The sequence below is a fragment of the Barbus barbus genome (genome assembly GCF_936440315.1).
Source record: "Barbus barbus genome assembly, chromosome: 39".
Taxonomy (NCBI): domain Eukaryota; kingdom Metazoa; phylum Chordata; class Actinopteri; order Cypriniformes; family Cyprinidae; genus Barbus; species Barbus barbus.
In genome coordinates, this window is record NC_136717.1 from 9977716 (window position 1) to 10005400 (window position 27685).

Here is a 27685-nt window from a genome sequence, read left to right on the forward strand (position 1 = left end):
TAACCTTGTGTTCAGAACAACTACAGACATGCCCTCATTTTCTGGTGATTAGGCAATATTCTGGGTAATATTAACAAATTAACCATTCAATTGACCTATATGGCTTAGATAAATGTTTTATATAACACATTTTTGAGGTCACTTTCATAAAAATATCTATCATCATAAAATAAATAAAACCAAAAAACGAAGCCTACATTTTTAAGACTATCTTTATTTGTTTGTTTATTTAATCATTAATTAGATTTGAATGTGCACATATTCATACTCATCATCATTGCTGCTATAAAATAGTACATTTAATCCTCTTCAGACAATGATTGTTTTCTTTTATTAACACAAATACAACTTTTTCATGTGTAAAAAAGAGAAAATGTGATTGTTAATGAACATAATGTCACTGTCTAAAATAACAATGTTGTTCTGACAACATTTGAAACAAAGAGTGTGATATGTGTTATTCCTTTCCAGGGATTGTGTTTGTACATCTGCTGGTCAGGTTTCAAAGGTTCCTGTCTCTGTTTTTTTGGTTATGTGGGGCACAACAAATATTGACGAGGCTCAGAGGTCTCAGAGAGAGCACTGATCATTTAGCCTCAGTCAGTGTGTGTGTGTGTGTGTGTGGACTGTGCTGGCCATTTTGTGGTTTCTCGAGTGGATTTTTTTCTGGTTCCATGAAGACTCCAGTTCTTCTGTGCGTCCTGCTCTTTTCGCAGAGCTGGGCTTTCGAGTTTATCATCGATGGAGAGTGGGAAAGTGAAACAGTAAGACTGAAATAGAAAAGCGAGGCAAAAAGAGGCAAATTTATGTGCATGCGTGTTGATGTCAGTATACTGAATGTGTATCTAAATTGAAAGCTATATTGTGTGTGTCTTATTTTGTTAGTCAGGTCCTTTGGATCAGTCCTACCAATCTGGGAGATACAGGGTAAGCTTTAGAAATTAAAAGTGGCATTTTAAACAGACATAAATTGAAATTACTTCAGAATTTCTGTCTTATAATAATAATTTATGTAGTTTATTTTTTTCACAAGATGTTCATCAGTTTTGAAATGTTTTAATGTGATGATAGTGTCACTGAGGCCTTCATTGATTACCATTGATCAAAGAGTCAGGTGCAAGTCCACCAGTCCACGCGGTTGTGTCAGATGTCATGCAACTCTTTTTTTTATTTTTATTATTTAATATTTAAATCAAATTTATATATTGAGTTCGATTTTGTTTTAAAGTGAATACAATTTTTTGGCCAAAATAATATTAAAATTATATTATAAAAATGATATAAATATATTTATATGTGCACATGGTTACAACAAAAAATACTCATACGGTATGCAATTTAATTTGACTTCATGAGGCAGACCATTAATATTTCTTTGAATCTGAATCTTTTCTGTTGATCATTTGTTGGAAAAAAAATCACATCCTTTTTTTTTTGTCTATTTTAGAAGGTTCCTGGAAATGTATAATTCAGACCTCTCTCTCTCTCTCTCTCTCTGTCTTTCCTTCTTTCTTTCTTTCTTTCTTTGTAAAACAAACCGGAGTAAACGTCCTGATTTTAAACTGTAAGCATATTTTGAATTTAACATATTTTGTAATCATTTTTTTTCTCTTTTTGTGTGTGTAGAGGAACGTTCTAACCAGTGGAGAAGAAGAGGATTTTGAGGTAATCATGGTCTTGTTGTCCCACTTTATTCTTATCTACTAATCGATTGGCTTGTTTAAAGACACAAGGGTTATTGACTTCCCCTCTGCTGCTAGTTTCTCTGCTTCCCCTAGTTAGATTTGGTTTCTAAGTTTCTGTATATATTTTCATGTCTGTCAAACCCTAAAATAAATAACAGCTATGCATGTTTGAGGTTCGCTACTTTCACACAAGCCAAAAAAATGCCACAAAATATTGCATTTCAAGCCAGAAAAGGACTAACTTTGTCTTTATGTGCTAAGGTATACAAATGGTTCCTAGGCACTTTCTATGGTCTTACTGGCAACACTTTACAATAAGGTTCATTAGTTCACATTAGTAAACATGAACTAAGAATGAACAATGCTTCTACAGGATTTAGTAATCTCAGTTAATGTTCATTTCAGCATATACTACTGCATTATTAAAATCAAAAGTTATGTTTGTTAATATTATTTAATGCCCTGTGAACTAACATGAATAAACAATGAACTACTGTAATTTGTGTTGATTAAACTTAAAATTTTAAGACAGCCGGGCAACAAATTATTGAAGTTGAATTATTAAGTTGAAATTATTAAATTGATACCACTTTTATTTTTTACAGTGTTCATGTTAGTTAACATATTAACTAATGTTAATAAATGACACCTTATTGTAAAGTGTTACCGTTTTATTTAATGTTAATATTTTGATTTATGTATTGTGTTCTGTCTGTGAATGTATGCAGGCAATTCAAGGCAATGACATCACAGTTAAGAGCTATAAGGTGGAGAGCAGAATCACGTCGCGGTTCGCTCACACCACAGTCAAGAGCTCTGTGGTCAACTCAGGCCCCACTGCCCAGAGCATCGGCTTCAACGTGCAGATCCCCAAACGGGCCTTCATTAACAACTTCACCATGTGAGAGCATTAACACAGACACAAATACACACAAAAACACATCAACTTCCTGTGTGACCAGTGGCTGCTTTTCAGGAATGTCAATGGGATGACATTCGTCGGCTCAGTGAAGGAGAAGACAGTGGCACGAAACCTTTACGCTCAAGCAAGAGCTCGTGGGAAAGCAGCCGGCATTGTCAGGTATGGATTTATATCCATCCATCCATCCATCAATTCATACTTTCATTTTTACAAAATACACTACATAAATTCAAATGTGCAAATATATATTCATTATTTATTGTATATTTGTTTTTTTATGTTTTTTATTTAATTCATTCTTTCTTTCTATATATAATATATATATACGGTATATCTATATAGATTGATAGATAAACAGATCGATATATATATAAATTCATAACTAAATATATATATATTTGAATTTCTTATTCCTATGTGGTTAGTTGTTTTTTCAAACGTAAATAAATATCAACTGTATATTTAATAGGGATTTGTATATTCCCTATTTATGATTTTTTTTTTATTTTCTGGTCTATATAAATGCACATATATTGTTTTTTGTTTTGTTTTGTTTTGTTTTTTAAAAAAAATAAGTGTCTTCTGCTCATCAAGGCTGCATTTATTTGATTAAAAATATAATAAAACCTGTAATATTGTGAAATATTATTGCAATTTAAAATTTATTACAATTTTTATATACTTTTTTTTATACAAATATAAGTTATTTCTGTTCTGGCAAAGCTGAATTTTCATCAGTCATTACTCCAGTCTTTAGTGTCACAGAAAACAGTGTCTTCAGAAATCATTCTAATATGCTGATATATTATCATTGTTGGAAACAGTTGTGCTGCTTAACATTTTTAATAAGAAGTGAGCTTAAAGACTTAAATTGTTACAAAAGATTTCTATTTTGACTAAATGCTGTTCTTTTTAAACTTTTTATTAATCAAAGAATCCTTTGACTCTCAGGACTAACTCTCAAGCAATGGAGACCTTTAGGACGGAGGTACATGTTCCTCCTGGCAGCAAAGTGGACTTTGAGCTGCACTATCAGGAAATGATGCAGAGGAAGCTGGGTGCCTACCAGCACACGCTACACTTACAACCTGGACGCCTGGTTCCACTGCTGCAGGTCACTTCCACACACATACAAACACACACACAGTAGAAATATACACGAGTTGTGTTATATGTGTTTTGTTAATGCTTGTATCTCCTCAGGTGGATGTGTATATATTTGAGCCCAAAGGTATCAAGTTTGTCATTGCCTCTAACCCACTGGGAGAGCAATTTGCACATTTGAGCAAAATCACCCACACAAAAGAAAAAGCCCACATTGTGTTCAAACCAACTCTGCAGCAGCAGCGCAAGTGTGAAAACTGCACAGAAAGCGCAGCGGATGGTGTGTTTACTGTGCAATATGATGTGGAGAGAGAGAACAATGCTGGAGAACTTCAGGTACAGATGCACATTCACTTTACAGCTAATAGTTGACATACAAAATCAATATCAGGTGTAAGTCCACCAGTTAGGTGTAATATTATATATACCAGATAGTTTTTATTAATATTTTACTTTTATATTTTCCATTTTTAATTTATTTGAATTTAGCAATTTTGTGGTATTACTAAATTAAATGTTGTCAACTTAAATGTTGACTTGGCAACTAGCTGGAAAAAATATTCCAGTTACTGTTTCTATTTTAAGTAATGAAAATGTTTTTATGGTGTAATTTAATAACCCTGGTCAGAAATCATGCTGCTGTGTTTTTTTTTTTAGTATTTGATATTTGTTTAATCAATCTAATATAAAATTCAGGGTTATTATAGTTAAACTAAAACTGAAACCATAAAAAAAAAAAAATCATTACTTGAAATAAAATAAACACTAACTGGAATAAAATATATATATATAAAAAAAAATGAAGGTAACAATTCTCATTTTCATTTAGCTGTATAAATAAACTGAAACTGAAATAAAGATTAAAACTTTATAGATCTTTAAAACAACAACAACAACAGCAATAATAATAATAATAATAAAACCAAAATAACAACATTTAACTAAAAAATATGGTAGGGAAAGTTATGGAAAATGAAAAAAAAAAAAAACTAATGCAAAATTCTGATTAAAAACTATAATAGTTTCAGAATCATACTAAAATAACACTGATTCAATTATATTTTTTAAATCAGATTTTGCTTGATTTTGTTCTCTTTTCCCATTTTGTCTTTTCTTTAAAAAAAATGCAATTCAAATGAATAAAAATGATGTTAATGTATATTTGCACATGCCTTGCGTTTCGATAACATAGTTGCAAAAAAATTGCAACCCTTATGATAAATGTACGATCAACCAGCTTATACTGCGGAAAATTTTAATAATTTTAATAAAAAGACCTCCTAAAGTTGACAATGTTTTTTTTTTTTCGTTTAAATTTTTGATTTCTTCTATTCATTGACAATTTTCCTTCAGTGACCATTTTTACTGTACTGTAGAAAGTTGCTGGTGACCACACAAGAGCACATGCCTAATGCATATTATGAGCAGAATATACTGTATTGCCTACTATTTTTCAAATATAGTAAGTGCAACAGTATGTACAGTATGCTTTTCTTCATTTCCTTCCATTGCTAATCCAGTGTATTTTCTGTCTCTCAGGTGTCTGACGGACATTTCATTCAATTCTTTGCTCCATCTGAGCTCTCTCCTCTCTCCAAAAACATTGTTTTTGTCATTGATGTGAGTGGAAGCATGTGGGGTCTGAAAATGAAACAGGTATGGTCCATGGATGTGTTCTCTCCTGTGTAACCTACAGATACCAGAAGATATAATGTTATCTCCTATCAGCATGTGGTTTTAGTTGAGATCCATTACTGAAAAAGTCTTAATGTGGATGCGCCTTCATGTGGAAGCAGTGAAGAACTGCATTTTTACTTGTATTGTTGCCACCCTGTGGTCATCAAGTAAATTGTAGGTGATCATGAAATCAAATTACTTTCTTAAAACTTGTTTCAGGACTTATTAATCAGAGCTTTTCATTCATTTTGTTAAGAACTTTTTGCTAAAATGGCTGAGTTTAACATTTCCCTTTCTTTGTGCATTTAGTTAATAACATTATTACAGCTATTTACATACAAAAAGCTCTTTTGGTTATCATGATAAATGCTACACAGATACTTTGACCAGCGAATGTTCTTACAGTTTATTATTGTTCCTTTAAACCTTGAGAAATAAACTAGAGCTACCTAACAGCCTTTTTTGTTTTGTAGACAGTGGAGGCGATGAAGGCTATTCTGGACGATCTGTCGATGGATGACTATTTCAGCATCATAGATTTCAATCACAATGTCCGTTGCTGGAGTGAAGATCTGGTCCAAGCTTCCTCCATCCAGGTGGGCGAAGCTAAAAAGTACGTCCAAAGCATCAAGCCCAACGGAGGTGAGAGAGTCTTTCTGTAAAAAAAAAAATATATATATATATATATATATATATATATATATCATCAAGGCTGGGTTTATTTGATCAAAAATACAGAAAAAAGCATTAATGCTGTGAAATATATATATATATATATATATATATATATATATATATTTTTTTTTTTTACAATATTTTGAATAATTTGAAATAATGGTTTTCTATATTAATACACTTTAAAATGCAAAGCTGAATTTTCAGCCTCATTACTTCAGTGTCACATGATCCTTCAGAAATCATTCTAATATGCTGATATATTATCAATGTTGGAAACAGTTGTGCTGCTTAATATTGTTTTGGAACCTGTGATACTTTCTTCAAGATTATTTAATGAATAAAAAGTTCAAAAGAACAGCATTTATTTAAAATAGTAAAAACTTAGACTGTCAGAAAAGATTTCTATGATCACTTTTAATCAATTTAACAGTATTAAAAGTATTAATTTCTTTAAAAAAAAAAAAGTACTGATCCCAAACTTGTATATTGTTAGATTTCTATTTGAAATAAATGCTATTCTTTTTTTAACATTAATTTTATTCATAAAAAAAAAATCCTGGAAAAAGTATCACAGGTTCCAAAGAAATATTAAGTTTCCAACACTGTTTAATAAATCAGCAGATCAGAATGATTTCTGATATCATGTGACACTGAAGACTGGAGTAAGGATGCTGAAAATTCAGTTTACATCACAAAACTGAATTATATTTTAAAGTATATTAAAATAGAAACCCACTATTTTAAATTGCAATAATATTTCACTATATTTTTTTCTGCATTTTTTAATCAAACAAAAGCATACCCGCTGAGTATAAGAAACATCTTTAAAAAACATTAAATACCTTACCGATCCCAAACTTTTGAACGGTAGTGTGTGTATATATGTATATATGTATATGTATGTACACACTGCTGTTTGTCATTGACCCTGTATTTAACCCCAGGCACCAACATCAATGAGGCTTTACTGAGAGCAGTGCAGATGCTGGTTAGAGCATCCAATCTGGGACTGATTGACCCTCGTTCTGTGTCTATGATCATTCTGGTGTCTGATGGAGACCCAACAGTGGGTAAGATTTATTAATGTTTACACTATGCATCCCACCCTTATTTCCTGAAGTTTCCTCTAGTTCTCAGTGATCTACTGTTTCTCTTTTCATGTCTTTATAGGAGAAATAAAGCTGAGCACTATTCAGAAAAATGTGAAGCGTGTGATGAGGGAGGAGTTTTCTCTATTCTCTCTTGGTATTGGCTTTGACGTAGACTATGATTTCCTGGAGCGAATGGCCATGGACAACAGAGGCGTCGCCCAGAGGATTTATGCCAATCATGATGCCGCAGACCAGTTAAAGGTTTAATACAATGTCACAATCTCTTCCATGTTAATCTTATTTTTTTCCAAACCATGACAAGTGACAGGACCATTTAGATGATCGCCTGTTTTCTTTCTTTCTTTTATTTTTTATTTTTGTGATGTTTCACTCTTGCTTACCCCTCTTACAGTATAATTTCATGGGTTGAAAATTCTGCTCATCCTTAAACATCAAATATATTGCAGTTGTCTACTATTGAGACATGTTATACAGCAATTTCACTTATAGTATTTATATATAATATAATATATAATTTTATATAAAAAGATACATTTATACAGTTTTAGAAATATATTAATCAGGATATTTTAAAGAATATTCAAATTAATTACATATGTCAAAATATTGCAATTCACATTTAATTATAATTAAGGAAAGAAATATTGCAAATAAATTAAAATGAACATTTATATTAAAAATATTAAATATTAAAAAATAATAATCAGAATATTTCAAAGAATGTATATATTCAAATTCATTAAATAGGTGTCAAAATATATTGCACGTTTAATTAAAATTTTAACTTAACATGTAAACTTTGACAGCTGTAAAAATAAGTTTTGTAAAAATCTGTTTCATTTATCACAAAAAAGTTTAAATTGAACAAAAATGGAAGTTTTTCAGTAGAGAGCAAAGTTAGAAAAAAGATGTGAATTTCTATATGAACTGATACATTTCTCATCAACTTCTATCCAGACTAATTTTATATCTCAATATGTCAGCAATTGTCTCATTTGAGTCTATTGTTATTTTTCCAGAATCTAATGAGAAACATCTGATGAATTGGATGTGAATGTGAATGAAACAAAACTCTTTTGTTCTATATTTTAGTTCATTCATACGTTTCTTCTCTCTCCAGACGTTCTACAGTCAAGTCTCCTCTCCTCTCCTGAGGTCCATCACCATTAATTTTCCCGAGAGCGCTGTGAGTAACGTGACTCAGAATCGTTTTGATAAGTTCTTCAGTGGTTCTGAGCTGATAGTGGCTGGAAAACTCCAACCATCAGACCTCACAACACTGCAAAGCTTCACCACCGCTGCTGCTGTAAGCCCCTTGACACCTTTGTCTCTGTTCAGATGTTAAAATTAAGTTTTCATGCCTTGTTTAATAATAGTTGTTTTGCTTTTTATAGGCCAACATGGACCTGAACATTCAGACAGAGGCAGATATTCAGGAGTTGGACTCTGTGCTCGGCACACATCAACATTCCTTCCCCGGCTTTGCTCGGCAGATGTGGGCCTACATTACTGTCAATCAGCTACTGGCCGAACGGTGAGAGAAAAAACAACCCTGCATTCACTTCAGAAGCAGTTTTGCTAGATTTGAGGCCATCTACTGTCATGGTCAGAATTATTGGCACCCTTGGTAAATGTGATCAAAGAAGGCTCTGAAAATAAACCTACATAATTAATCCTTTTGATCTTTTATTTTTTTTTTAATCACAAAAATCTAACATTTCATTGTACTAAAACAATTGAAAATGGGGGAAAATCTTATTATGAAATAAATGTTTTTCTCAAATACACGGTGGACACAATTATTGGTACCCCTTGAAAATCTTATGAGTAAAATATCTCTGAAGTATGTTCCCATTCATATTCACAATTTTGAGCACTCCAGGATGATTATGAACATGAAATTATCCAGCCATGGCTTCCTGTTTCACAGAAATATAAATAGGAGGGGAAACAAAGCGCAAATTCCCTTTGTCATCCATCACAATGAGAAAAAACAAAGAATATATGTCTTGCAAAAGATGATGTGCAGCAAAAGATAATTGAGCTTCACAAATTAGTGAAGTGGCTTTAAGAAAAGAGCTAGAGCATGACAATTTCCAATCAACATAAAATGTTATGAAACTGCCTGGAAGAGGACGTGTGTATATATCGTCCTAATGCACGGTGAGGAGGAGAGTTTGAGTGGCTAAAGACTCTCCAAGGACCACAGCTGGAGAACTGCAGAAAATAGTTGAGTCTCGGGGTCAGAAAACCTTTTAAAAAAATTGTCAAACAGCACCTACATCACCACATGTTGTTTGGGAGGGTTTCAAGAAAAATTCCCCTAGCTCATCCAAAAACAAACTCCAGCATATTCATATTCAGGCACGACTGGAACTTCAAATGGGACTGGCTTCTATGGTCAGATGAAACAAAAAAATTAGCTTTTTAGCAGCAAGCACTCAAGATGGGTTTGGTGAACACAGGGATAAAAAGTACCCCATGTGTACAATGAAATATACTGCTGTATTTTTGATGTTGTGGGCCTATATTTCTGCTGGAGGTCCTGGACTTCTTGTTTAGACACATGGCATGGATTCTATCAAATACCAACAGATAAAAAAATCAACAAGTGACTGACTCTGTTAGAAATCTTATAATGGGCCATGTTTGGATCTTCCAACCGTACAATAATCCAAACACAAACCTCAAAAACAACACAAAAATGGGTCACTGGGCACAAAACCAAGCTTCTGCTGGCCATTCCAGTCCTCTGACCTGAACCCTGTAGCACATGAGTGGGTTGAACTGAAGAGAAGAAGCACCGTCATGGAGCTGTGAATCTGAAGGGTCTGGAGTGGTTCTGGTCTCTGATCTGTTGTCAGGTGTTCTCTAACCTCATCAGGCATTATAGGAGAACATTTAGAGCTGTTAAACTTGCAAATGGAGGTTTCAAAAAGTATTGATTAACAGGGTGCTGTTAATTGTGTCCAATGTGTATTAGAGAAAAAATTTTATTTCATAATTATATTTCCTCCCATTTTAAATTCTTTTTCTCCAATGAAAGGTTAGATTTTTGTAATTTTTTTTAATAAAATATCAAAAGGATTAACAATGCAGATTCATTTTCACAGCCTTCTTTGATCATATTTACCAAGGGTGCCAATAATTCTGACCACGACTGTATAAGCAAAATTGCTAACAATTGATCAAATAAATTTTCATTTTAGATGAAAATGTATTTAAAAATGTCCTTCTTATGAATCAAAACAGGAATCTGGACCAAAAACAGGCATTTGAACATAACAAAAATTAAAAGAGATGACATAGAAAATTGCTTCGACAAAGTACAATTTCATAGTAGAAGACGACATTGATCAGTCGAATCAGTTGAATCAGTGATTTGTTGACTTGAGAACAGTTGCGACTGGATCAGTCTAATTTGCAAATGAATCATTGGCGGTGATTTGCGAACAAGAATCAGCTCGTTTTTGAATCAGAATGCCATTTTCATCAGTTTAAAATAATGAACAATATGTTTTTATGAAATGTAGTGCAGTAATGTTGTGAAGTAAAATGAAAAGTACAAATACCCCATTTTCGAACATAGACTTGAAACTGCACTATCCTATAATTCATGAACGCGTTGGAATACAGACCTAAGGTTGGACTCTTTTTAAAAAAGACAATCAGTAGATTATTTCAGAAGTGAATTGTTTTAAAATATAAAAGGATCAAAGAGTTATAGAATTTAAATTTACTATAAAGAAAATGCACTGTACTCATTATGTTTTGTATTTTATATAAAATAAATATTTTGCTAAATATTTTTAAATCCAAAATTGCTATAAAATTAAAGCCTTATGTCTAAATAAGTTATGTTCCAAATTTGAAGTTGATATAAAAAGATTGAGGTTGAGGAAATTTTATTGTCACAAATGTCTAGAATTCTCCAATCACAAAATATGGAATCCTGAGACTCAGACCTTTGCAAAGATATGTATTTTGTCAATATTATTAAAAGGTTTTGATTGTAAAATACAGTAATACATTTTGTAATATGACACTTGACACCGCCCACTAAGGGGGAGGAGACTGACAAAATATTTTAAAGTACCATTTCCATGGTAATGCAATGTCCGATTTAAAAATGGTTTTCATAGGATGACTTTTGAGCTTTTAAACTTTCAAATGATATATAATTTATGATGACTAATAAAATATGTGATGGGGAAAAAAGATCATGAAAAAAGAGCCCCAAGCAGCATTCCACAGGTGGGACGGTAGCACATTAACAAAGTAACTTCATTATAATATTTGAAGTATAATACTTCAAATAATACTTACTGTCCACTACTGCTCATTAATGTTAATTATGTCCACCTAGTAGTACTACCTGATTTGCTAAAAGATAAATATAAATATAAATATGTAAATATGCCCTGGTACTGTGGCTAAATGAAATTTAATTCAAAATAGAAGATAATGTCCCAAAAAGTGGAGTGAAGAACCTGTGATATTTGGGCATATTTCGCCAGGCATAGTTTGTGATGTAAACTAAAACAATTTTGCAACTTACTGTTACAATAGTAAAGCAGTAAAAAAAAGTAATCGTTTTTGCCGTATTTGCCATGATTTATTTATTTTCACTTCTCAGTCCATTTCATATGAATTATTCTGGATTTTTTCTTCTATATGTACTGTGTGCCAAGTCTCACTTTGAATTATTTGCTGATTTCAAAAGTAATACAAAGTACACAAAGCATGTTTAAAGCACAACATACATCAAAAATGAGGTTAAACAGGAATTTCTCTCTTGTGTTTCCCTTTAATTGTACCTCTGTGGATTTCCTCTCATGTAGCTCTCTAGCTCCTACTGCAGCTAAGAAGCGTAGGATCACCCAGAGGATCGTGGCCCTGGCTTTAGAGCATCAGTTTGTGACGCCTCTCACTGCCATGCTGGTGGAGGGTCACGACCAGGGCAGGACAGAACGACTGATCGCAGACTCACCTAGAGACTCCAAACATGGCTGCTGCTCAGGTACCAACTCCAAACCCTTATCAATATCGCAAAATGATTTATTAAAGGGGTAGTTCACCCAAAATTAAAATATACTCAACCTTCACTTGTTCTAAACCTGTATAAGTTCTGTATAAGAAGAATACTGGTAACCAAACAGTTGATGGCAACTATTTACTTCCATAGTATTTTTTCACCATACTTTGGAAGTAAATGGCTGTTTGGATCAGTAAATGATATTATTTACTGATTATTTCTTATTATAGAGGTTATAATTTGTTTTTATTCCGTTCTTAGCCACTGCTCCCTTATCTGGACCTCCGCCGGTGCAACAGATGGTCTATTCACCTCCTCCATGGCTTCTGCCTACAGGTGCTCCAAATCCCAAAGAAGTTGTCGGAGTGCGTGAAAGCATCATTCCGGGACGCATCACTGGTGGTAATGCAGCACAGTCAAATATTAATTAGGGTATTTTCACACTTAGTTTGAAAGCAGTTCACATGTTTTTTATTTGAATGTGAACGCTCAAAATATAATTTCTTTTAAATAGTGCGATCAAACGATTACTTGCTTCCAAAATAAAAGTTTTTGTTTACATAATATATGAGTGTACTGTGTATATTTTTATTATGGATATACAAGTACACAAACATAAAGTATATATTTTGAAAATATTTACATGTATATGCATTTATATGTTTATATTCTTATATTATATATAAATATATTTAATGTGTAAACATGATATATTTTTCTTAAATGTATACATGCATGTGTTTTTATTTATATATTATGTAAACAATCGCTTATTTTGAAAGCGAATAATGCGATTAACTTTTCAAGTGGGCTGGGTTCCACAACTAATTTTAACAACTGATGCGAATCACAATGAGATTTGAGTTCACTTTCATATTCAGAATCAGTATGAAATATTTCTTGCTATTTAAGCAAAGCGTTGGGGGGTAATGCTAGTTGCGTAATCAGATTACTTTTTCAAGTAACTAGTAAAGTAACACATTACTTTTAATTTACAAGTTACTTTTTCAAATAAGTAATGTCAGTTACTTTGGTTTCCAATTTATTCACCGACAGCTCTCCTGTCCCTATGTTGAGAGAAACTGGGGGTAAGTGCAGAGGCGTTGTGTGCACTTTGTAAACATGATGATTGGAGCAGTTATAGACTATATGTGAACGTGCATTTACTCATCTCACTCACACAAAAACAGATTCAGTATTCGACAAAATTAATCAAAACAGTGAGGTGCAAACCTGGTGACCTTCAGTGATCCAATTCAACAATATTAATAAGCAAAACTAATTTTTGGTGTGAAAGGGCTTTTACATTTGCCAAAATTTTCTTTTTTAATGTTAAAAACAAACATGCAAGCCCAACCCAGAAAAGAAAAAGTAATGAAAAGGTAATATAACGCATTATTTTCCATAAGTAACACGGTTAATTTTTAGCAAGTAAATCAATATTGTGATGCATTACTTTTAAAAGTAACTTCCCCCAACACTGCTTAAGCAAGACACTACAGACAAAATTATTGTATTTTCATGGACTGGTCAGTATTGAGATTTTGGGATATTTGGCATTTCATAATGTGTAAGGAAAACATCCAGAATACAGTTTTAAGTGTTTATTTTATTGCACTTTATGTATTTGCGCCTGTAGACTTCAATTACAATTCAATTACAATGATTTTTTCCTCACATGCTAAGCCAGAAATGTCCACTTCAGTATTTGTTTTTCAGTTTTTATTTACCTAGTGCGTTTTTGGTTCACTTAAATGCTTAAGGAATACTGTTTTACCATTGTTACATATTCTATATTGTGAATCTCCCTCATCCTTTTGATTTTATTGCAGTGGACAGTGATCCCCACTTCATCATTCACTTACCCAAAAGCAAAATGGACATCTGCTTCAACATTGACTCCAAACCAGGACACATCTTCAACCTGATTTCAGATCCTGGAACGGGTAACTTGACATCTTCCATCACTTGAAAAAACTGAAGTCCTTTATTTATTTCATATTCCATATGTGGTTTTTTTTCCTGTCCAGGAGTTACAGTCAATGGTCAGTTGGTTGGGTCTAAGAAGATGAAGAACAACAAAATCCAAACATATTTCGGCACCATCTCCATATACTCTAAAACAGACGGTGTGCAGGTTATAGTAGGAACTGACAGAATCGACTTGATGGAAGGCAGGAACAATCACTCCTTCTCTTGGGGAGCCACAGTTGAGCTTGCACTTTACAGGTATCAAAAAACTAACTTATTCCAACAAACACCACAAATATAGTAATCAGTGACTGCAAGCTAGCAAACTTTACAATATACTTGAACTGCAGATTTGGGGAACAAACCTGTAGTTTTGTTAAGTGAAATTTGTATTGTCCATAATATAGCCATCATTTTTTAAGAGGATAAGAGTATTTAACTTTCATAATCTGATATATTTCCAAAATGAAATTGAATGTTCAATAGAATATTTTTTTTAATCCGTTTTGTTCATTTAATTGGATCATGTGAAATTATTGACTATTATTGGGACATTTATTATGGAATCTATAATTCATGTTTTATTTAGGTATAGTTCACCCAAAAATGAAAATGACTCACCCTCAGGTTGTTCCAAAGCCATAAGACCTTTGTTCATCTTCGGAACACAAATTAAGATATTTTTGATGAAATCCGAGAGCTTTCAGGCCCTGCATAGACAGCAACGCAACTTTAACATTTTATGACCTAGAAAGGTAAGAGGACATAATTTAAACAGTCCACGTGACTTCAGGGGTTCAACCTTAGTTTTTTGAAATTACGAGAGTACTTTTTGCACGCAAAGAAAACAAAAATAACGACTTTATTCAACAATTTCAGTTCAACGAGTTCAGCACGTGTTCACGAGAGTACCATTTGTAACAAAAAAATCATTTTATTAATTTGTATAAAATTCATTGGAAAAATGTAGCCTAAGCCGACAAGAAGCAACCGTTAAACATGAGTTAAGTTGAATCAAATTGAAATGAAATATGAAACTGACTTAAAAAATCATTTGTTGCCACGTTCTGTAACGTTTCTGTGCCATACACAAATTAAGAATTTACGACCATTTCTACAGACTTAGCAAAGAGACAGCAGAGAAAAAGCGAGAGCGTTTAACTCGTCAGCAACAAATATGGCATTCTCACATCTGCAGCGCTTATTTGGATCTTTAACGTTAGACCTTTCCTATTCTTGAAACAAAATTAATGCGTAAGGTTGATTCAGTATTACTCTTAATGAAAACAACACACACACAACATCAGCAAAGTCGCTAACTCGCTTATATTAAGCATAACAGTTTTATGAACAGAACGAATAAGACTGTACCTGCGTTGTAAAAACAAAAAAACATAGGCTATACAATATAATAGTACACTGACATATTCACCTTTATTAAACTTTGATCTTTTATTAACAAAATGAATAAGGATATGTTTTACCTGCGTTTAAAACAAATAAATATGGATTTCCCCTTAGGCTACCTTAAAACGATCGTAGTTTGTGGTTTATTAAATATTATCTTATTAATTAAAACACATCAGCCATAAAATAGTACAATGGCACATTTGCATATATTAAACATCTAACTTTAATTAACAAAATGAATAAGGTGGATTGCATTGTAACACAAATAAGGTATTTTTCCTTATTTAAAACGAATGCTTAGTTTGTGGTTCATTATTATTGTTTTTTTATTGAAAACCCAGCAACAATAAAGACATTCACTTATATTAAACAAAGAAATGAAAGTTTTATAAACAAAAGTTGCTTTAGGATCCGTCATGATAGTGTCAGTCTTCTCGCACTACGCATTACGGTTGAACTACAGATGGACTATTTTAATGATGTTCTTACTACCTTTCTGGACTTTGAACATGTCAGTTGCATCGCTGTCTATAGAGGGTCAGAAGGCTCTCGGATTTCATCAAAAATATCTATGCTCCGAAGGTATCACTGGTTTGAAACGACATGAAGGTGAGTAATTAATGACAGAATTTTCATTTTTGGGTGAACTTTAAATGCAGTTCTCTGAATTTGGTGGTGCTATGCAAAACTCTTGCTTATCAGGATGAAGGTCATCATAGTGAAACAGCAACATGTTACCGTGACGATTGATGGGAAGATTTCTGTGATGGTGCTTTTACATCGGGTGTGGAAGAAGCATCCTGTGCAGGTGGACTTCCTGGGCATTTACATGTCCAGCGACAACAAATACTCCACACAGGTTCATGGTCTCATTGGTAAGTTACTTAATATTTAAATGTACGAAACAACACATTATTCAGCACACCAACAAGTGTGTGGATCTTGTTCCCAAAAATGGATTTTGCGTCTCATTACAGGTCAGTTTGCACAGGAACCAAAAGTGAAGGTGTACGGCATGCATGAGGGAGCAGATCCAAAGAAGAAGGAGGCCACAATGGAAGTGAAAGGCAACACACTAGCTGTCACCAGGTACCATCACATACAAATCTCATTTCTTTTCATTAATAAGGACATGTTAAATGTCCTCACTAGTTGGTTGTCCGTTATTTTTTTATGCTTTACATTTTCTCTGATAATCAAAAAAAAATTAAAAATCATGTTGAAAAGAAAACGATTTAACTGAAATACATAAAACAAAAAACCTACCATGATGTAGAAATACTTTCTAATTCAAATAATTTATCTATTTTCACATTACAGCAATACAAATTTGGGGGAATATTTTTAATTTTCATGAAAATAATGAAAAAAAAAAAAAGAAATTTTCTTCAGTGACCGACTTAAGATCCACCCAATCCAACTTCTTTTCTATCATGTTCATATTTTAAAATTGTGCAATATCTGTATATCAATCAGGGGCTTGCAGAAGGATTACAGACGTGACCAGAAGCGAGGTTCAGATGTCTACTGCTGGTTTATCCATAACAGTGGGAAAGGCTTCATTGATGGCAGTTACACCAGCTATATCCTGCCTCAGCTAAACAGCTTCCTGACTGATATTTGAGTGTGGCAGCTAGCTTAGGATACTTGCTAAGAGAGAAAAAGAGGCTGAATGGTAGAAATCTGTTATTTTATACAAGCAATATGAAGCATAGAAATTTGAAACATGCCATTTTGCCATTTTAAAAAAAGGTTTTTAATACTACAAGAAAGTATATATACAAAACATAGGAAAACAGTGATGCACATCAACCAACTGAACTGAAATTACTTCGAGCCAATCAAAAACGAATGTAGTATAAGACTTCTGACTTGAGCGTTTGCAGTGAAACATTTAATTGAAAATTTGATTAATTAAATATTTTAATCATATGCAACCATTTTCAATGACAACAGAGATAATAATGGACAAAAACACAATAAAAACCATTGGTCATTTTGTTCCAATATGTAAATCAGGTCATTTAAGAGTCTTTATTATGCACTCTGACACAGTAGAGGCGGCGTGGAGAAGAAGAAAGAACATCAGGCCAATTTAGAGAAGTCTTCATATGCAATCCCCTCCACTGTCTTTCCTTTCATCCGACCCTAAACCAAGACAAAAAAAAAAAAAACTTGCTTTAGATGAGTGCCTCTCAATCCTGGAGAACCGTTGTGCTGCTTAAAGGGATAGTTCACCCAAAAATGAAAATTCTGTCATTAATTACTCACCCTCATGTCGTTCCAAACCCGTAAGACCTTCGTTCATCTTCGGAACACAAATTAAGATATTATTTTTGATGAATTCCGAGTGCTCTCTAACCCTCCATAAACAACAATGTAATTAACACAATCAAGGTCCAGAAACGTAGCAAGGACATCGGTAAAATAATCAGTGGTTCAACCGTAACTTCATGAAGCTACGAGAATACTTTTTGTACGCAAGGAAAACAGAAATAGCGCCATTTTGGAGTCACGCGGATATGTTGTTACGTTCAAATCAAAGCGTAAACAACGTAGAAAACGTATCCGCGTGGCGCAGCTGACACATAACAGCATACGCTGTTTACATTCAGTGGATACTCTCGAGTAAAGTCGTTATTTTTGTATTCTTTGTGTACAAAAAGTATTCTTGTAGCTTCGTAAAGTTACGGTTGAACCACTGATGTCACATGGATTATTTTGCTACGTTTCTGGACCATGATTGTGTTAATTACATTGTTGTTTATGGAGGGTTAGAGAGCTCTCGGAATTCATCAAAAACATCTTAATTTGTGTTCTGTATATGAATGAAGGTCAAATACTTATGTACAATCCTCTGCTGTTTCCTACACTATCAATTGTTTATGTCATGTTGCTCAAAATGTATTATATAGATCTCTGTGCTATTGTCTTACCCCTCAAACCATCTAGTCATTAGTTCATCGTACAAGTCATTAAATGCAAATTGGTTGATCTAGTTGTCATAAACTGTCAAAGCATATTTTCTATACATCTCTATTAGACTTTTTGTAAATTTGCCATGAATTGTGCAACTGAATCTTGACTCTCACTAATGAAGAGAATATAGATCAACCAATTCTCTGAAATAGCTCAAAGGTGCATTTCATGACCCTTCAATTGGAAAGCATATATAGACAGAGGACAACACAAAAGTTACAAATTCTGACGATGGATGAACATCCAGAAAACGATCAGGGACAACAGCCGAGAGGAAGAAGAGGAGTAAGGATGCATGGAAGTGTACAGAGGCAAAACAGAGGAAGAGGAAGAAGAGGCCAAGGACAGAGGTGCATATCAGATGCAATAATGTTGTCAATCATGGCCTTACAATGGCTGAAGAGTGCAGCTAAATATTGGGAGATCGACCATATCCTCAATAATTCAAACATTTTGAAATAGTCTCTTTCAATTAATATCCCACATACAGTAATGTGTAAATTTGTACTTTTGAAAGGATATATGACATACATAAGTGCAGCCTTCTGCATTTCAGTACAGTAACTGTCATCCAAACTGTAGCCATAGTTTACATCAGAACATCCTTCCAGAGTACACTGTTATATTGACAACATGACTAAGCAATTTGACTGTCTTATCTGTACACAATGACACAAGGACTTGTCATTCTGATGGCACTGACATGTTCATTGACACAGATATTTATTTTTGAGAGATGAACTAAGTATTTTGAGCAAGAGACTGGCTTTTGCAGGCAATCCATGGTGTTTAGCTATTTGTAGAGTTGTTTTGAGAAATGCACTTACTGTTTTGCAAATGTCAAGGATGATTCGAGAAATGTACCAAAGCGACTGAGAAAAACTGTAATAATGTGCAATGACAATTTTCAGAGTGAACTTACTGAGTCTAACGTGAGTGTAGCAGAGAATTTGTGCTCATTTATGCCGTCCAGGATGGCCTCTGTGTCTTTATATTGACCGTTCACAATCAAAACTCGCTTACCTGAAACAAAATGATAGATTAGATTGAGAATTTCTTTCTTTCTTCATTTTGAGTGAAAAAAGTAACAGGTAATACCAGGAGCTGGAATGACCGTCTCCAAATGACTCTGGTCCAGTTTGAGTTTGTCTCCAGAGTCGATCATCTTCACCACAGCTGTGTATTTATCCTGCACTTCCTGTAATATCACACACATGCACACAATATCACTGTAGGAAACATCTAATCACTCAGTGTGGATGACAAGAGTCTTCAGTTACCCGAATGACTGCTTTCTTCTTGTAATACTTCTCTCCCAGTCTCTTAGTTATCACTTTCACTACAACGTTTGCTTGTATCCAGTTATCCGATCTTACAGATTTCTTCTTCTGTTCCTCCATCTGGAAGACACACAAAGGGAAAGTTCTGGTTGAATCATAGCTGATAAATGTGCAACAAAGCTGCATGATCTGCGTGTATTTCATGAATATATAACACCAACGCTACAACAAATGTAGCTAAAAGAAAAACATTAATGAAGAATGTGCCTCTATTATCTCATCCAGAGCCGATTTCTTTTTCTTCTCCTTAGAGTCTCCGCTGTGGGAAGACTCTTTCCTTTTTGCAGAGGCTGCAGCTTTGAGGGCACTAGGACCCAAAGTGGTGCTATAGAAATAAAGTATAGTTAGTCACCCAAACAACAACCATATTGCTTTGAGACTTATAGACTGGTTATACCTTGTTTTAGAAGGCCCCGCTGAAGCAATGTCTAAATTAAAAGCTACTTTCTCATCCTCATTTGTTCGCTTCAGTTCTGTGAACACCGGTTCTTCCTATAGATACATGGACAATGAAAATTTGAGCAAAATAAAAAGACAGACAACTTTTTTTTTCAGCACACAAACACACCTCTGGCTCCTTGCCTTCCTGGCCGCGGCGAACTTGTTCTTCGATGAATTTGGCACTGCGTTCTTCATCATCCAAATCCTGTTTCTTCTTCCTCTCTAGCTCTTCCTGTCTGCGGATCGTCTCCGGATCACGGTCAATGTACTGGACGTACCAGCCTTTAGGCGTCTCATCCACTTTGCAATAACCTGTACACACAATATAAATGAAACACCTACAGTACTGCGCAAAATTCATCAAGGATGCATTTATTGGATCAAAAGTACATTACAGTAATTTTGTAAAATATTACTGTCATTTCAAATAACTATTTGATGCAAAGCTGAATTTTCAGCATCATTACTCCAGTCTTCAGTGTCACATCATCCTTCACAATTCTAATATGCTAATTTTAAACATTTATTTTTATTATAAATATTGAAAATAGTAGTGCTTTTTAATATTTTTGTGGAAACCACAATGCTTTTTTCAGAATTCTTTGATGAATATATGCTTTTTATTTTGCACATTTTATTTTATGCACATTTTATTTTTTCCATACCTATATTTATATATAATTTTCTTATATGGATAAATGCACCTGACTTACATTTCACTGCTGGTTATATATTCTCTATATAACCGTGTATGTGACGAAAACAAATCTTGAATCATAAAAGATGCCAACGAGAAGGAGAAAAACAGCATCTTTGTGTCTTATTCCGTGTGTTTTGTTTTGTTGTTGTCCATTATGTCAAATTTTTTACTTGGGTTGATAAGTTGCAATTGTTATACGTTGAGTGAGTGAATAAATAGTCTTGAACAATTATATCCTACTCATTCTTGTTTATGTTACATAATCTCTCTCTTTCTCGAGCCATTTAATGAGAGGTTGTAACAGTAACAATGTAAAAAGTATTCACTGTCACTTTTGATCAATTTAATGCATCCTTGCTAATTAAAAGTAAATCCTACTGACCTCAGAATTTTCAATGGTATTGTATGTTGTGCATATCTGGGGTTTTAGTCAATAAAATGTTTAGGATGCTTGCCTTCTCTCCCAAGCCATTTGGTGAAGTCGGTGAGAGTCTCCCACTGAGTAGAGTTCATGTGAACGTGTTCCCGATGACTGATGTACTCATTATACACAATGTTATTGTGAACTCGCTTAGTCCCTGCAAAAACGAACACAGACTGTCTTAGCCTACAATAATCAGAATCAGAACACACCTCTGAATAATTGAACACAAAATAAATTAATATAATACTGATGAATAAATAAAAACAGCAATGACTTACCAAAACGTCTTCGGAGCAGCTCTAAGAAGTCGCTTTTGAACTCCCTATAAAATCAGAATTTATAATTACCTTTGATCTCAAAGACAGCTGGATCAATTGATAGATGTGGATAAACTTTGTCTTGACTTACTCTGAGAAGTAGTTCAGGAACTGGTAAGGGTTCTCTGAAGCTAACAGCAGCTGTCTCTGATGAGACTCAGACATGCAGTGACATTTAAACCCATTCTGCAATGAAGATAGATCATGTTAGCTGACAATATTGGCAAAGCCTAGTTTTGAAACGCACCCTACATTGCTCAAAAATATGTCCAGATAGGCTCAGTGTCCATATATCGCCCCAAAATGCTGTCTAACTAGGTTTTGACACAAATGAGACAATGATACCCAACAAAGTCATTGCCTATAACGCACAAACATATGCTGACTACATAGGGAGGTCACTTGTTTTTAAGACAGTCTATGGCGTTGGCAGCTTACAAAGTTTACACTGAATCATTTAGCATGTTGCAAAACACATATTACATATTATAATCAAACATGCTATCTAGAAAGGCAGCAAAAGTTTTGTAACATGGCCTAAGATATCCAATAATGCTCTTTAGGTATGGTGTCAAAAAAGGCTGAAAAAATATAGGAAAACATATACAAATTAATACAGACTAAGTAGTACTTATACCTAAATTAGATAATACAAAAATTATTAATTAATTTATACATACCAAATTACGTATTAATGAAGAATAAGACACGTTCACATAAACTTACTTCATCTCTACACTGTTTCTGACACATCTGACAATACCAGCGCAGTTTCTGAAGGCCTTTGGCTTTAATTCGGTTTCCAATCGCTTTAGGACTTAGAAAATCAGCTTTCCCCATTTTAATCAGTCAAAAAAATCAAGATTTACTGAAAAATAATAACAGCTCCAGTGTCTCAACACTTCCGTGCGTTGTGACGCGAATCCCTCGCTTTGCTAACATGCGTGTTACGTCACTGATCCGTGTGTATCTCTGCTATCGCGAGATTACGATGAGAACGTCTTTCTGCGCTTTATTTGCGCCTGCGCAGACTGTCGGCTCTGACCTTCATTGAAGTCAAAATGTTCGCCAGAACCAGCGCGGTGGTGTTCCTTCCACAATGGTACGAATTTATTGAATTGTTGCATGTATGTTTTTCTGGGAATATGCACTTAATGTGCGTTTACATGTTATGAAACTAAATTGTGTCAGTTGGTCAGTGAAATGCGGATGAGGTGGAACAAGGACGCGCTGAACTTTAGGCCGCAGTGTGCGTATGACAGCGCGCGACTTGACATTTCCATATTTATTTTGGTTATTTAATGGAAATACTCTGCTAGACCCACATATTTAATCGAATTATGTTCTTGAGTTCTGAACTGTTTGTTTGGAAACCGTTCTCTCTTGTCGTTCAATTTCCAGGGTATGCATTGCTTTCAATGTAACTTGCTGTCATATATATTGATGCATCATTGACCTGAGAGTTATTATATTGTATTTATTTGTGGAGCTTAACTTTTATAAAACCTCTCTTGCAGTGGGCAGGTCAGGAACATGGCTACCTTGAAGGACAGTAAGTAAACCTTTCTTTTGTTTTCTAAAAGGTCAGCTGACATTAATGTCTATACAAATGCAGGTTTGTTTTAGTTAATGTACTTAATGTTATTTGTATCTGGCTAATATGTGTTTTGCAGTAATGTTATGATATCTAACAGACAGTTCTATGAAGTTTCTGACCATTGTTTTTTTCCTCCTCTCGCCAGTCACCATTCGGTTGAAGTCCATCAAGAACATTCAGAAGATCACCAAATCCATGAAGATGGTGGCAGCAGCAAAGTATGCCAGAGCTGAGAGATCCTTGAAGCCCGCCCGGGTCTATGGCACCGGTGCAATGGGTATGCAACATATAATGCACAAATATCCTGATATACATTTAGAACGTCTTGTGACTATATGTTAATATTATTTATTTCGTAACTTTGTTGTTTAGCTCTATACGAGAAGGCTGAGATCAAGGCTCCAGAAGACAAGAACAAGCACTTGCTCATTGGTGTGTCATCTGACCGTGGTCTCTGCGGTGCCATCCACAGCAGCGTGGGCAAAGCCATAAAGAGTGAGATCGCCAAGCTCTCTGGTGCTGGCAAAGAGGTCATGATTGTCAATGTGGGTGACAAACTCAGAGGTCTGCTATACAGGTAGATTTTCCTCCCTTTTATCCTCATTCAGTCATTTAAGTTTGTAGATGCATCACAGTGGATTCAAATGCCACTTTTTGCGATGTTCTTTGCTTGAATCTCTTCCTCTGCTTCTGTAAACCATCAGGACCCATGGCAAACACATCCTGATCAACTGTAAGGAGGTGGGCCGCAAGCCTCCCACTTTTACTGATGCTTCTATCATTGCCACGGAGCTGCTGGACTCTGGCTACGAGTTCGACCAGGGATCCATCATATACAACAGATTTAGGTTTGACACATAATGTACATTGTTATATACTGAAAATAGAACCATTTTTTATTGCTTTTGATGCTGATTTGTGTCCTCTTCAGGTCTGTGATTTCATATAAGACGGATATGAAACCTCTATTTTCCATGGACACTGTTGCAAACTCTGGTATTGTTTCATTATTGGACTGAATACCCATCATGACACGTATAACAACATAATAATTGGATTACAGTTGAATCCACTTTAAACATGTCAGAGAGCCCAGCTTGTTTGTGAGCAGGAGTAAATCTAGGGATGTATTATGTCGTTGCTTATCTGGCAATATTATTGTTTTTATTATTATTATAATTTCTTTTTATTAAATGGTGTTATTTGAGTTTGTAATTTAAACAAAACTAAATTACTGGGCATCCTCATTTCCACAATGTTTAGATTGATCACCTGTGCATCATTTAACATGCTTTATGTAATCTATACATGAAATAATGCATGTAATCTTTAGAAAATATTCTAAATAATATTCTCTTTCATACTGTAGATTATAAGATGAATATATAGCTGTAACTGTACAAAGTTCATTTGTAGTCTTTAATATATTTTATGTTTAATTAAAAATGTATAGTTTCTTTTTAACTGATTGAAAACATTCCAAGGCATCATCTCAGGACTGTCATAATAATAATGGAAGAAAAATACGTATGTATGTGTGTGTACTCGCATACACATCCACACACACAATAATATATACTACAGTAATAAATATGTATACAGTAATATACAAACATGTATGATAATTAAATGCGTATAATGTCAGGCAGAAACAGCTGTACACCCTTTATCTGCCAAATCATGAAAGCAATTATTAGTTTAACAGAATTAGACAGCATTTTGACATCAGTGCACTCCAAAAACAAATACTGATTCACAATACATTCTTGTAAGAAATGTTATCACAATAATTGGTATATTGTTGTTATCAGTACAGCCTTATTTCATGCATGTCTTTGTAGTGCTAAATTTGACTAGATTTGCTCGGTTTTAAGATGTGGTCAAGTGACACTGAACGGAATCGATCATTCGTCATGTGTTTTGTTCAGAAAACATGGGCATCTATGATGACATCGATGCTGATGTCCTGAGGAACTATCAGGAGTTTGCTCTGGTCAACATCATCTACCTTGGGCTGAAGGAGTCCACCACCAGTGAACAGAGTGCCAGGATGACTGCTATGGACGGAGCCAGCAAGAACGCCTGTGAGTCATTTTGTCATCTTCCTTTTAGTTTCAAAAGACTTTGGCCAGTTTCCTATATTCCTTGCTAAAGTGTGATCATTACTAATGTTATCGCTCATACTTGAGAATTCTCGTTTGCAATCTTGACTTTTTTTTTTTTTCCCTCTCCATCAGCTGAGATAATTGAGAAGCTGACTCTGACCTTCAACCGAACCCGCCAGGCCGTCATCACTAAGGAGCTCATTGAGATCATTTCTGGAGCCGCTGCTCTGTAAGATGTTTTTCCTTTTTCTTTGCTCATTTCTTACCCTCATTATAACTCATGCATGCCACCTGTCTTCCTCATTCATTCATTCTTTTTATTGTGTTGTGGTTTTCTAATGCCCTGTTCGGTTACATCCACAGCATGTTTATATTTCTTTTAATTTTATAAATTAAACATCTATTTTGTGGTGTTTTTAACGCTGTTAATTTATTAACCCACTTTAATCTAATTTCCATCTTTCCCTCACTGACCTTCCATAATATGCATGCATTCACCATTCACAGAACCTGAAGCACGACTGAGGTAACGTCCTGCAGCAGACTGTAGAATATATTGTGTTCTTATAGAGAAATAGCATTGACAATGCTTTTTTATTAGTGTTTTTGCTTTCTTTATAAAGTGTTTTGTTGCATGTGGTGGGTTCTTTTATTGGGTTTGGTCAAAACAGAGAAGTTAATTTCCACAGGCCATTAATAAAAAGCTGCAGAAGTTGAGTAAAAGAGCTTGATTTTTTTTGCTAAAGTGTGACGCACTGATTTGTAGCCTTATTGGTTAGGCCTGAAACATACTCTTTACATAAGTACATAAATGTAAATGCTTCTTTCATATAGAATGTTTCTGGCCTTGAACTTGACTAATATATGTTCACAACAACACAAATGTTTGTCACAACCATTCACGTGCAATTTGACTGTTCAGACCAATGCTGAAAAGAAAACGGCAGGAAGGCTAAATGAAATCGCAAATCCAGTAGGTGGAGCTTGTTAAACAGCAGAAATACAGCGGTAAACAAGGACTGCTGTGTGCACCTTTACACAACTTCCTCCACTGTTCATTGTAGCTCAGCACAGTAGTCTTTTCATGAGCAGATTTACGTAATCACATCGGCTGTGTGCATGTGACCAAAAGCGCAAAACTTATTGGTTGGCGAGGTTTTTCCGTAGTGCATTGAGCACCTCTCTGTAAAAACAAACGGTTGCCTTGACGGCATGCGAATATTCATATCGAACAGCTGTGCATTCGAATATGAACTTTATTTTCGCAACTAATCTTCGCACTCAACATTTGTTTTGGTGTGAACAGGTCTTGAGTGTTTAGAATTGTACTAAATATTTCTTTTCTCATTACAGATAAAGAGGAGCCCTGTGAACGTTCAGTGTGGTTCTGGCGTACATGCTCTCCAGTTGAGTCACCTGGTGTAGAATTCATAAATATATATGTGCTTCTGTTTGTACAATTATCAGAGAAAATAAACCCCTTACAGAGAAACACCATCCATTTGAGTTCTAGTGTATGTCCTAATCAGCTTTGATGTCCTCCTAAAAAAATAAATACGTTTCCCGTCTCATGCTTGTTTTCCATTGGAATTAAAGCTTGTGAACTCTTCTTTGAAGCTGCAGGCTCGGCTACGCTCAGAGGTTATCAATACACAGAGCATTTGAAGAGAAGACGTCTGCCAAAACAGAACACAAGGTCAATCCTTCCAATAAACCCTCTCTGGCGTTTACGTATTTTGCTTAAAACAGTATTAAGTTACTTTGAACTGATTACTGATAAACCCAATTGACTTAACGGCATCCTTATTGTTCGTTCTTATAATTGCCAATCAAAACAAGTTTAGCCTCCTTGTTATCCATTTGAAACTCAAGCCCAGCCAGCCACCACAGTATCAGATTAAATGATCAGGCTGCGGTGTTGGGTGTCTGGATCCATGAAAGGGTGAATTTGGGGGTCACTGATTGTAGAAGAGGGTCTGATCTATTAAAGTAATGGACAAGTAGAAAGTTTGACCATATGGGTCACTCATACATTATTTAATCAGCTGCCACTGGAGCTCAGATTCTGATGGTTATCATCTGAGAACTGATGCACATCACCATACCCAACCATTGGTTTTTTCTTCTGAAGATATTTTTGAGTCACCCGAGTTCATTACGCATTAAAACTTAAGAAAAAAAATACAAG

At 34.5% G+C, this 27685-nt stretch overlaps 3 protein-coding genes across 5 annotated transcripts; 2 read left to right on the forward strand and 1 right to left on the reverse strand.

The window, feature by feature from the left end:
- Nucleotides 1-577: 577 nt before the first annotated feature.
- On the forward strand, nucleotides 578-17613 carry LOC306858966 (inter-alpha-trypsin inhibitor heavy chain H2-like). Its single transcript, XM_079399778.1, has 20 exons — nucleotides 578-764; nucleotides 886-927; nucleotides 1627-1665; nucleotides 2414-2586; nucleotides 2662-2766; nucleotides 3559-3721; nucleotides 3811-4047; nucleotides 5251-5367; nucleotides 5862-6030; nucleotides 7011-7136; nucleotides 7237-7418; nucleotides 8299-8484; nucleotides 8573-8712; nucleotides 12020-12198; nucleotides 12475-12615; nucleotides 14046-14159; nucleotides 14244-14442; nucleotides 16297-16469; nucleotides 16572-16683; nucleotides 17071-17613. The coding sequence occupies exons 1-20, from the start codon at nucleotides 675-677 to the stop codon at nucleotides 17216-17218; spliced, it is 2835 nt and encodes a 944-aa protein (XP_079255904.1). The 5' UTR covers nucleotides 578-674; the 3' UTR covers nucleotides 17219-17613.
- Nucleotides 17269-22737, reverse strand: LOC306858967 (DNA/RNA-binding protein KIN17-like). The gene is made up of 11 exons (XM_079399779.1): nucleotides 22522-22737; nucleotides 21887-21981; nucleotides 21757-21800; nucleotides 21510-21632; nucleotides 20482-20666; nucleotides 20311-20405; nucleotides 20121-20238; nucleotides 19854-19973; nucleotides 19672-19771; nucleotides 19496-19596; nucleotides 17269-17742 (listed from the first exon to the last, which is right to left on the reverse strand). The coding sequence occupies exons 1-11, from the start codon at nucleotides 22633-22635 to the stop codon at nucleotides 17680-17682; spliced, it is 1158 nt and encodes a 385-aa protein (XP_079255905.1). The 5' UTR covers nucleotides 22636-22737; the 3' UTR covers nucleotides 17269-17679.
- Nucleotides 22738-22794: 57 nt separating this feature from the next.
- On the forward strand, nucleotides 22795-27668 carry LOC306858839 (ATP synthase subunit gamma, mitochondrial-like; the record flags this gene model as incomplete). 3 transcript variants are annotated; one of them, XM_079399597.1, is made up of 10 exons in its annotated part: nucleotides 22795-22897; nucleotides 23313-23347; nucleotides 23538-23669; nucleotides 23765-23969; nucleotides 24097-24240; nucleotides 24324-24388; nucleotides 25321-25476; nucleotides 25630-25726; nucleotides 26005-26023; nucleotides 26851-27085. In XM_079399597.1, the coding sequence occupies exons 1-9, from the start codon at nucleotides 22857-22859 to the stop codon at nucleotides 26009-26011; spliced, it is 882 nt and encodes a 293-aa protein (XP_079255723.1). In that variant the 5' UTR covers nucleotides 22795-22856. The 3 variants fall into 3 exon arrangements, with proteins under 3 accessions (XP_079255723.1, XP_079255724.1, XP_079255725.1); XM_079399598.1 differs by lacking the exon at nucleotides 26005-26023 and having other exon boundaries at nucleotides 26851-27668; XM_079399599.1 differs by lacking the exons at nucleotides 26005-26023; nucleotides 26851-27085 and having other exon boundaries at nucleotides 25630-25730.
- Between the last annotated feature and the right edge of the window lie 17 nt (nucleotides 27669-27685).

Bases quoted from the DNA above. Each gene is read 5' to 3' on its own strand.
- LOC306858966 (XM_079399778.1), top strand. From the start codon at position 675: ATGAAGACTCCAGTTCTTCTGTGCGTCCTGCTCTTTTCGCAGAGCTGG. The intron at 2,767-3,558 runs GTATGGATTTAT...TTTGACTCTCAG, and splicing joins AAAGCAGCCGGCATTGTCAG to GACTAACTCTCAAGCAATGG. The intron at 8,713-12,019 runs GTGAGAGAAAAA...CCTCTCATGTAG, and splicing joins AATCAGCTACTGGCCGAACG to CTCTCTAGCTCCTACTGCAG.
- LOC306858967 (XM_079399779.1), bottom strand. From the start codon at position 22,635: ATGGGGAAAGCTGATTTTCTAAGTCCTAAAGCGATTGGAAACCGAATT. The intron at 20,667-21,509 runs GCAAGCATCCTA...TTGTGTGTACAG, and splicing joins CAAATGGCTTGGGAGAGAAG to GTTATTGCAAAGTGGATGAG. The intron at 19,772-19,853 runs GTAACTGAAGAC...GTGATATTACAG, and splicing joins AGAAGAAAGCAGTCATTCGG to GAAGTGCAGGATAAATACAC.